This window comes from Augochlora pura, chromosome 8, assembly GCF_028453695.1.
Source record: "Augochlora pura isolate Apur16 chromosome 8, APUR_v2.2.1, whole genome shotgun sequence".
NCBI lineage: Eukaryota > Metazoa > Arthropoda > Insecta > Hymenoptera > Halictidae > Augochlora > Augochlora pura.
The window spans coordinates 9739221-9749307 of NC_135779.1; the positions used below are offsets into that span (position 1 = coordinate 9739221).

General features: G+C 35.2%; 3 protein-coding genes across 4 annotated transcripts; 2 read left to right on the forward strand and 1 right to left on the reverse strand.

The window, feature by feature from the left end:
• The first annotated feature begins 2735 nt into the window (after nt 1-2735).
• On the forward strand, nt 2736-5528 carry Aft (cap methyltransferase 2). Of its 2 annotated transcripts, XM_078189726.1 has the most exons (4): nt 2736-2841; nt 2908-4537; nt 4620-5169; nt 5248-5528. In XM_078189726.1, exons 2-4 carry the CDS (start codon nt 3104-3106, stop codon nt 5352-5354), a joined length of 2091 nt encoding a protein of 696 aa, XP_078045852.1. In that variant the 5' UTR covers nt 2736-2841; nt 2908-3103; the 3' UTR covers nt 5355-5528. The 2 variants fall into 2 exon arrangements, with proteins under 2 accessions (XP_078045852.1, XP_078045850.1); XM_078189724.1 differs by lacking the exon at nt 2736-2841 and having other exon boundaries at nt 2906-4537.
• Nucleotides 2750-7292, forward strand: Dare (NADPH:adrenodoxin oxidoreductase, mitochondrial). The gene is made up of 5 exons (XM_078189728.1): nt 2750-2907; nt 5582-5720; nt 5778-5996; nt 6068-6283; nt 6359-7292. Exons 2-5 carry the CDS (start codon nt 5601-5603, stop codon nt 7184-7186), a joined length of 1383 nt encoding a protein of 460 aa, XP_078045854.1. The 5' UTR covers nt 2750-2907; nt 5582-5600; the 3' UTR covers nt 7187-7292.
• Nucleotides 7293-7386: 94 nt separating this feature from the next.
• Nucleotides 7387-9877, reverse strand: LOC144474627 (uncharacterized). The gene is made up of 5 exons (XM_078189727.1): nt 9476-9877; nt 9027-9299; nt 8656-8968; nt 8177-8579; nt 7387-8098 (listed from the first exon to the last, which is right to left on the reverse strand). The coding sequence occupies exons 1-5, from the start codon at nt 9875-9877 to the stop codon at nt 7909-7911; spliced, it is 1581 nt and encodes a 526-aa protein (XP_078045853.1). The 3' UTR covers nt 7387-7908.
• Nucleotides 9878-10087: the final 210 nt, after the last annotated feature.

Genomic DNA, 10087 nt, shown 5'->3' on the forward strand with positions numbered 1-10087 from the left:
ACTACGATGGCCGCTAGTGACCACAGGTGGACCAAGGGTCAGCAGTAGTCAATGGAAGTCCATCTTGAATCGGAAAAATTTAGTCAGAATATTTTCGAGGACCGTCGTACGAAACACGTTTACATACTTTCGAGGACAATAACAGACTGAGGAAATGAAAATCAACATTGCGCAGGACGCCTAACTTTCAGTAACGGTCGTACGAAGCACGTTTACATACTTTCGAGGACAATAACAGACTGAGGAAATGAAAAACAACATTGCGCAGGACGCCTTACTTTCAGTAACGGTCAACAATGATTTGCATATTGCTTATTCCTGATTTCATAATATTTCTTTCACCAATAAATTTATTATTTCCGATGTCTAAAAATTTATAACGTTTCCGATAATTAGAAGTATGGTCAAGCATTCACTTTTCTATTTTTACATTTAACATGTTAGTGACAGTAATCGATGGAATCAGAGATGTGAAATAATTTTTTTCGACAGGAATAACTCGAGAAGTTTTTGCGTTAATAAATTCAATGTCACTTGCAATTTAATACTTGGAAAAATTAATTTTGACTTGTATACAGTATTAAGTACTCACTTAATTACCTCATCGTATTAATGACCACTGATTACCACTTGAATGACCACAACTGATTACGACGATGGCCACGAGTGACCACAGGTGGACCAAGGGTCAGCAGTAGCCAATGGAAGTCCATCTTGAATCGGAAAAATTTAGTTAGAATATTTTCGAGGACCGTCTTACGAAACACGTTTACATGCTTGCGAGGACAATAACAGACTGAGGAAATGAAAAACAACATTGCGCAGGACGCCTACCTGTCAGTAACGGTCAGCAATGATTTTCATATTGCTAATTCATTATTTTTATAAAAATATCTTTCACTAATAAATTTATTATTTCCGATGTATAAAAATTTATAACATTTCCGATAATTAGAAGTATGGTCAAGCATTCAGTTTTCTATTTTCACATTTAACATGTTAGTGACAATAATCGATGGAATGAGAGATGTGAAATAATTTTTTTCAACAGGAATAACTCGAGAAATTTTTGCGTTAATAAATTCGTTGTCTCTTGCAATTTAATACTTAGAAAAATTAATTTTGACTTGCATATAATATTAAAAAACTCACTTAACTACCTCATCGAATTAATGACCACTGATTACCACTTCAATTACCACAACTTACTACTACGATGGCCGCTAGTGACCACAGGTGGACCAAGGGTCAGCAGTAATCAATGGAAGTCCATCTTGAATCAGAAAAATTTCGTTAGAATATTTTCGAGGAGCGGTTTTCGAATCACGTCTACATACTTACAATGACAACAACAGACTAACCAATTGAAAAACAACATTGCGCAGGACGCCTACCTGTCAGTAACGGTCAGCAATGATTTTCTTTTGCTATTCATTATTTATAAAAATATCTTTCACTAATAAATTTATTATTTCCGATGTCTAAAAATTTATAACGTTTCCGATAATTAGAAGTATGGTCAAGCATTCACTTTTCTATTTTTACATTTAACATGTTAGTGACAGTAATCGATGGAATCAGAGATGTGAAATAATTTTTTTCGACAGGAATAACTCGAGAAGTTTTTGCGTTAATAAATTCAATGTCACTTGCAATTTAATACTTGGAAAAATTAATTTTGACTTGTATACAGTATTAAGTACTCACTTAATTACCTCATCGTATTAATGACCACTGATTACCACTTGAATGACCACAACTGATTACGACGATGGCCACGAGTGACCACAGGTGGACCAAGGGTCAGCAGTAGCCAATGGAAGTCCATCTTGAATCGGAAAAATTTAGTTAGAATATTTTCGAGGACCGTCTTACGAAACACGTTTACATGCTTGCGAGGACAATAACAGACTGAGGAAATGAAAAACAACATTGCGCAGGACGCCTACCTGTCAGTAACGGTCAGCAATGATTTTCATATTGCTAATTCATTATTTTTATAAAAATATCTTTCACTAATAAATTTATTATTTCCGATGTCTAAAAATTTATAACATTTCCGATCATTAGAAGTATGGTTAAGCATTCACTTTTCTATTTTTACATTTAACATGTTAGTGACAATAATCGATGGAAGCAGAGATGTTTTGCGTTAATAAATTCATTATCTCTTGCGATTTGATTTCGAAACTCTTTCTCTTCGATAAAGAGAAAGCCATGCATTTTTTCCAATCGCGCGTTTTTCTACACTGTAGATCCACAATTACATTGTAGACTCGTAAAACAATTTCTGGAGTGCGCTTATCGAAGAATATAGTCGTAAATAACATGAATTTTTCAAATGGTCAAATGGCCGCTCGTGGTATACTAGACATGCTATAAATTTTTTTGGAAAGTAAGTAATAAAGAAAATTGTGAATATTGAAAAATGGATTGTATGTATGTTATAGGAAAAGTCAAGAAGCTACATGGTGATACAGTAACGTTGTATACGAGAAATTCTAAACGAAATTTCAAAAACGGTCATTTGACCGCGCATGGTAGGTTTAGTGTTAAATAAACGGCTTTTGAAAAAAGATATACATACCGTTTTATACATGCACTTAAAAATCCGACTTTCAAACGCACTAACTTAATAGAATCCCACGACGTGTGCCTCAGATGGCGTGCCAATCGAACAAATGCGCAGAAAGAGTGACGCCGTAAGCAGGCGTACTAGCAAGCTTTGTTTACTACTCATATGTACAGCCACGTATGAAATCTGATGGGTACCATTCTCTTTCTCTCTATTGTCTGCTGTATTGTTCTATTTTATAAGTATAATTGATATTATTCATGTAGGTAAGAGCATCAGAATTTTAGAAAATAATAAATGGAAAATACTTTCTGGTTTTTTGTTGTAAAAAGGTGAGATATTCACGTGCATATGTCAGAGAAAGGAGACAGCCAAACAGTAGGATACAGAGAACTAACCTTAATCTTAAAATATTTGCAATAACTCTACGTTGAAAAAGAGACTGCTATACTTTAGCTTTTTTTGTTATCTTCATGGATAATACTTTCTATAATTAAAAATGAAAATATACAAATAAGTAGGCAAACAATGGAAACACAAGAACCTGTACAAAGTAAAGAACAAACATCAACCACGGATGTTCTACATTTAACAAATCGAGATACAAAGGAACACGTAAATAATTTATTTAACAAACGTTTCTTACTCGCCAATGGCGAATGTTATTCGTTACCTGATCCACAGTCAATGTTTACGTGTTCTGTGTGGAAAATCGAACAGTTGCAAGCATTAAAGAATGAGTTAAATGACACAAAAAGTTTTTTAAATAATTACAACCTCGAAAAATGGCATCTACATACAGAAAATAGAAACAGCGCAAAGGGGGTTGTGCCATATTTGAAAACCCACATTAAGTCAGAATTTTTGACTCAGGCATGGTGTAAGTTCTTCGAAATAGTGTCATCCTTCCCTCTAGTACCAGTAACTTACATTAATAACAATGGCAAATGCTTTAAGTCTATCCATTTATGTGAAGCACCTGGAGCATTTATAACATCTTTAAATCACTGGTTAAAAACAAATGTACCCGAAATTCAATGGGATTGGACTGCTACAACATTAAATCCATATTATGAAGGCTGTTCCTCTTATAAAATGATTGGTGATGATAGATTCATAAAACATACATTAGATCATTGGTGCTTTGGAAAGGATAATACAGGAGACCTCATGAATATAGAAAATTTGAATGAACTCATAAAGATGTCACAACCTTGTAACAATGTATTTCTAGTCACTGCTGATGGTAGTATAGATTGTACGGATGATCCAGGGGAACAAGAAAATATAGTAGCACATTTACACTTCTGTGAAACTGTAGCTGCTCTACATCTTTTGCAAACTGGGGGTAGTTTTTTGTTGAAAATCTTTACAACTTTCGAATGCCATTCAGTCTGCCTCATTTATTTTCTATGTTGCTGTTTTAATGAAGTTAACATAGTCAAACCAGCAACAAGTAAAGAAGGAAATTCAGAAAGTTATGTTGTTTGCACAAATTTCAAGGGGCAGTCTCTTGTGCTACCATACCTCAAGGAGTTTATAAAATACTACGAATGTGGTTCTGAAAAAGTTATGTTTAATAAGGATGATATTCCATGTTCATTTATATCAAAGATCACAGAGTGTAGTAAATTTTTCAAGTATCACCAAAGTCAAGCCATAATGAATAACATTATTACATTTATGTATGATAGTTGTATGCTTGATAATATAAAGGAAATCCATAATCAAGTTATTGAGAAATATATGACACATTATAATGTAAGAAAATTGACATCGGGAAATATTGTGGGATTTAAAAAACTATCAAGATGTCCGGGTGTTAAAGTTGTAAGAATGGTACTTGGATCTTACAATGAACGTTATGAACGACATCATTTAGCACTATGGGATCAATTAAAAGCTCTTCATGATGATTCTAATAAATTAAAGATTGAGTATCCTCCAAATACAACTGTCAAAGTAAGATGATTTTATTTTGACTAAACTTCAAATTTTATTATAGTAGAAACACTAAAAACTAAAATAACCATTTTCTTTGTAGTTCACTGTCAAAAAATTACCAGGAGATTTACAAATTTCATTGGGAAAAGCATTTCATAGGGTATTGTCCTCAAGATTGTGTAAGGATGGTATGCTTAGAATAAAGACAAAAGTAGATGATATTCTTGCCAGCATGGGACATAAAATAGAATATCCGAATATTGAAAAAGTCAATAGATTGAAAGAAAGGATACTCAATAAACGAGGACATAAAATTTTAACATTCAAATATACAGATATTTATGATAGCAACAAAATTATTATTGACATTTGTGAAGTACTGCAGAGCCTTGACACTGAAGATACTTTAGTGTTAGTTGGTTATTCATTGCTTACTTGTCTTAATGTAGGGCTTCTCCATCTATTGAGTTGTTCTTTTGATTCACTTACAATTCAACACTCTATTGATACTGGATCAGTAATTACATTAGAATATTATCGTTGTAACAAGGAAATACTGAAATATTTCATTGATATCAAAGCTACCTCTTCTAATATAAAACAAGCAGAAATTGCTGTTTTGCAAATAATTCCTCCAACGACTCTATATGGTAAGAAATTATTAGTGTATTCCAGTCACATGTATATGTTGTACACTATATTTCTATCATATTCTTTCTTCTTTCTAGAAAGTGATCTTTTCTTCCCAGCCGTGAATACTAATCACTGGATTATCAAATCATACATTCATTACGTTTTCACTACAATAGAAAAGCATATTAAAGAAGGAAAGTGACTCGCAAGGCTTCTATAATATATAAATGTCAAAGTTTTATCAATACTTTTGATGTAATAAATTAAAATTATCACTTCCAACTGGTGTATTCCTTTTCTTGAACTTTTGTTGTCACAATATGTTCAAAGGAAATAGATTTTGGCTGCCTCCTTTTTGAAAACTTTATGTTTTTATATGTACAAACAGCACATGATAAGAAAATGCAATTTTTAATCTATTACTTTTAGATCAGTGTAAATTACTGTCATGAAAATTTCTACTATTGGCAGTTGCCTCCGACTATTTTCAACTAAAAATGTTATACCAAAAGTTTGCATTGTGGGTGCAGGACCTGCAGGTTTTTATGCTGCACAGCAATTGTTAAAGGTATGTTCAAGGATCGATATAAATACAGTACACTCCTAATACAATGACTTCCTGCAGACTTCCAGTGATGTGCATGTTGACGTATTGGAAAAATTACCAGTACCATTTGGTTTGGTACGTTTTGGAGTAGCTCCAGACCATCCAGAAGTTAAGAACGTTATTCATACTTTTGAAAAAACAGCGTCTAATCCACGTTTTCAATTTATAGGAAACGTTAATGTAGGAAAAGATGTTACCATAAAACAATTACAAGAAATTTATCATACAGTTTTGTTGGTATGTACCATGGAAGAGTGTTTACATTTGCTGAACTTTAAAACTGAGTATATAGTATCACATTGTTACAGACATACGGAGCAGAAGAGGACAAAGAGTTTAATATATCTGGTGAAAATTTGAATAATGTAATATCAGGTCGACGATTTGTTGGTTGGTATAATGGAGTGCCAGCAGATAGCAATTTAAAACCGAACTTGGATGTAGAAGAAGCAGTTGTACTAGGCCAAGGCAATGTTGCTATAGACATTGCAAGAATTTTGTTAACACCAGTGGACAAATTAAAGGTGTATATGAAATAATTAAGAATGGTGTGTCTATAATTACGCTTCCCTAATTTGAATATATTTCTGCTGTTTCAGAATACCGATATAACCTCATTTGCCTTAGAACAGCTATCGAAAAGCAAAGTGCGCAAAGTCTCGCTGGTCGGAAGAAGAGGACCACTGCAAGCTGCTTTTACAATAGCAGAATTACGCGAGATAATCAAATTAGATGATTGTAAAACTTACTGGCGTTCGGCTGACTTTGAAAGCGTAAAGAACAAAGTTGGTAGCTTGGCGAGACCACGCAAAAGACTGACGGAACTCATGCTTAAGTCCTTGGAAGAGACACCTACGAACACAACGTCCAGCGTAAGGCAGTTAAACCCGATATTTTTAAGAAGTCCTATAGAATTTCTAGGCTCTGGCAGTGTCAGCAGTGTTAAGCTATCGGTAAACAGACTCGAAGGAAATGATTTACAAAAACAAATAGCAGTACCTACCGAATTAGTTGAAGAGATTCCATGCGGTTTGGTGTTCCGTAGTATTGGTTATAAATCGATCTCTATTGATGTATCGCTACCATTCGATACCAAGAATGGTCGCGTCAAAAATACAACAGGCAAAGTTGCAGATAATATTTACGCAGCTGGCTGGGTTGCAACAGGTCCTGTTGGCGTGATATTATCGACGATGACGAATGCATTCTATGTCGGTGGATTGATAAATAAGGAACTTTCGGCTACAGAAAACAAATCTGGATCAGTAGGCTTGCGCCAAATTCTGGAACAGAAAAATATACGTTCGGTGTCGTATAATGACTGGAAAAAGATCGACAAAATGGAATGTGAAAGAGGAAAAAAATTGGGAAAGCCAAGGGAAAAAATAGTTGATGTAAATGAAATGTTAGAAATAGCTTCCAGATAATTGTAATAGAAAGACTTATTGCAGAAATTAAAATCGATGTTTATACTTTGTTACAATCTTACATATTTATTAAATAAAATTGTTCTTGTTGTAACAGTAAATTGTATAGATTGTATTGCGCATAATTTTAAAAAAGGAAACTCACATACGCCATGATCACTGGAGATATTGTCATATTTAACGAAAATCAATCGAATTACATAAGTTTTGGTACTTCTTATTCATTCTATGATTATAGTTATTATACTAGTTAATTCTGACGAATGCTGACTATTTAATCTCTGGTGCAGGTACCTCTTTTTATGCAGTTATTCTTCAAAGTTCTTGATCACTAATTTGAATTGTTACAACACGCACGAGATGTAGAAGACGTGCTACCTTATGAGATTTAGTGTTCAAAGTCAGCGCCCTCTTTTAATGAACAATTTAGCAATATCAAATAGTACAAAAGTTCTAATATAGATGACACGATCTCGTTATTTTAAGTAAGACGTCTACTTTACGACTGCCGATAAAATTTGTTTTTCAAATATTTAAAAGTTGTTAAAAAAAACTTTAATAATACGTATTATATCTTCACTCTCATTACCAATACATCGACTTAAATGTTTAAATAATTCGACACTCATTTGGGCGACTCTTCATTAAAGTTCGTTCAAATAGAAAAAATACGTTCTCGATAATAAAATAGAATAAAGATAATATAAATAAAAACTGGTTTATTATTTTGCACTGCTGCAATTTGAATTCGCGGGTAATGCAACCGGCTTTGCAATGACAGCTTTGTTCGTCTGTGGAACTTTCGTGGGTGGCTTCAGCATCGATGTCCTTCCAGTAGGTGTATTTAACAGCCCAAACTTTTTCGGTGTAGCGATTCGAGTTTTTGTCGGAGTTTTCAATATCGTACGGGGCCTAAAATATCAAATCAGCACTGTTTCTTTTCACGTCTCAATTAATAATTTCAATTTATCGAATCAACTAACGGCATACCTATTTAACAAGTTCGATTCAGCCGTAACAGTTAGTTTATTCACATTGTTCTTCTGTCCTATGTCAATGGGTTTCGACGGTAAAGACAGCCCTGTATGCGACGATGGAAGATAGAAGCTACGACGACGGAATTGTAATTTTGCATTCTCTTGTTCCGTTTGAATACTTTTTTTCATTGCAGAAGGAGGAATCGGGTCGCTGATTCTCTGTGTCCGCGGTGATCTTGGCGTTTGCAGTACATTTCTCGGAACTGCTCTCACCAATGCCTGCGTCTCTTTCGTAAAAGAACTCGTACTTGGCAATGGCTTTATATTGCTGGCCACACTTGTTCGCGTCTTCTTCAGCGAAGTGACGCTCGGAACCAGCGAAATTTTTGCTAGTTCCGATTTCACGGATAAAGAATCTGTTGAAAGAATATTTAAAATCACTCTTCAACTGTTCAGAAATTATACTAAACGCAATGTTTATTCAATAATGACCTTTGTTAAGAGAGGCGTCATTCAAGACAAACGACTTCCCGGTCAGCATCTTGAGAGCCTTATCTAACTCGGCTTTAGCTCCGATAATATGTTCAACCAGGTTTTTTTGATCTTCTTCTCCAGACACAGAGAGCTGATCCAAAGATTGGGACAAATCATGCGGTATGGTTGGAGAACTCGTGATAATTGTAGGCAGCGATGGCCGCGGCTCTTCTATATTTCCGGTTTCGATGTCCCATGTTCTTTGACGTTGCAAAACAGGCTTCGCTGGAAGCGGAGTTCCACTCCGACCCATTTGATCTTCAGGAAGTCTCTGCAACAGATTACGACTTGCTAATTCGAAAAATTTGTAACTCCCTTTTCGAACTCACATTACACCCGCGTAAGTAGATTTCCGGAGCTGTGTTGCTGCGCGAAACGCCGATCTCTTCTCGCAAATTGTCGTTCGAAATTGTCGTTTCGAGAAATGTATTACTTGAACGAGATATGTTCAAATTTACGTCTGTATTACGGTTCACGTCTGGTACGTAGGAAATCGTGTCGAACAATCTCTGCGACACGTCTCGCAAGATTTGTGTAACGTCTTTTGGCAGACGGGGCAGCAAATTGCTGCCGGTTTCCATCACTTTGCGTGATACGTTGTCCTGCAACAAATTTGGTAGTGATCCAGAAGAACAATTTGCTGAAATGAAAATTTAATCAACGGCGTTCAATGTTAAAATAGTGCTGAAGTTTTTTTTGTTTATCAAGATTTGTACGGTTTAAAAATATTTACACCTGAAGCGTCGAGTACTAGAAGACATAAATAATTGAAACATACAGTAAGTCTTGAGTGTCCAGTACCACTGACGCTCCAAAAGGACGCGTCATTGATGTGATCAGGATTAGGACATCGACATGTAACGCCTTCCAATTCCAAAACAGCTTTCATTTTCGAGGAGCTGCACTCGATGGCAACTTTTAGAGTGCCAGACTGACAAGTTGAGTTATTTTCCTCATCTTTTTTTCCCGACTCGTTGGATTTGTCCATTAAAAGAAGTTTGAAGCCAATCGCTTGGAAGAAAGCGGCTAAAATCGGTAAATCAGGCCTCACAGCATCGTACGATTCGGTGTTCGGCGGCGGTACTCCGTTTATCCAACGTAGCACCCATTGATAAAACTTTCTTTGTGCACTAGATTGCGTAGCATTTTGGCTAACGAAAGAAGACGCGCTGGTTTCCATCGTAGACGAACATCAACTGAAGAAAACGGTTGGAAAGTGCTACGGAATTCTGCTATGGAATTCACATTTGAACTTTTTTACCTTTCATGTCAACAGGTCACGCGAAGACAAATGTAAACAATGACAAGATTGCTAAGAGAAATGTATTCTCTTATATCGAGAGGCTACTTTATGAGAATAACTTTTTAAATAGATTTCAAGAGAAACAGA

Bases quoted from the DNA above. Each gene is read 5' to 3' on its own strand.
- Dare (XM_078189728.1), top strand. From the start codon at position 5,601: ATGAAAATTTCTACTATTGGCAGTTGCCTCCGACTATTTTCAACTAAA. The intron at 5,721-5,777 runs GTATGTTCAAGG...GACTTCCTGCAG, and splicing joins CTGCACAGCAATTGTTAAAG to ACTTCCAGTGATGTGCATGT. The intron at 5,997-6,067 runs GTATGTACCATG...ACATTGTTACAG, and splicing joins TTTATCATACAGTTTTGTTG to ACATACGGAGCAGAAGAGGA.
- LOC144474627 (XM_078189727.1), bottom strand. From the start codon at position 9,877: ATGGAAACCAGCGCGTCTTCTTTCGTTAGCCAAAATGCTACGCAATCT. The intron at 9,300-9,475 runs GTATGTTTCAAT...AATTTGTTGCAG, and splicing joins CTGGACACTCAAGACTTACT to GACAACGTATCACGCAAAGT. The intron at 8,969-9,026 runs GTGAGTTCGAAA...AATCTGTTGCAG, and splicing joins TCTACTTACGCGGGTGTAAT to AGACTTCCTGAAGATCAAAT.
- Aft (XM_078189726.1), top strand. From the start codon at position 3,104: ATGGAAACACAAGAACCTGTACAAAGTAAAGAACAAACATCAACCACG. The intron at 4,538-4,619 runs GTAAGATGATTT...TTTTCTTTGTAG, and splicing joins CTCCAAATACAACTGTCAAA to TTCACTGTCAAAAAATTACC. The intron at 5,170-5,247 runs GTAAGAAATTAT...TCTTCTTTCTAG, and splicing joins TCCTCCAACGACTCTATATG to AAAGTGATCTTTTCTTCCCA.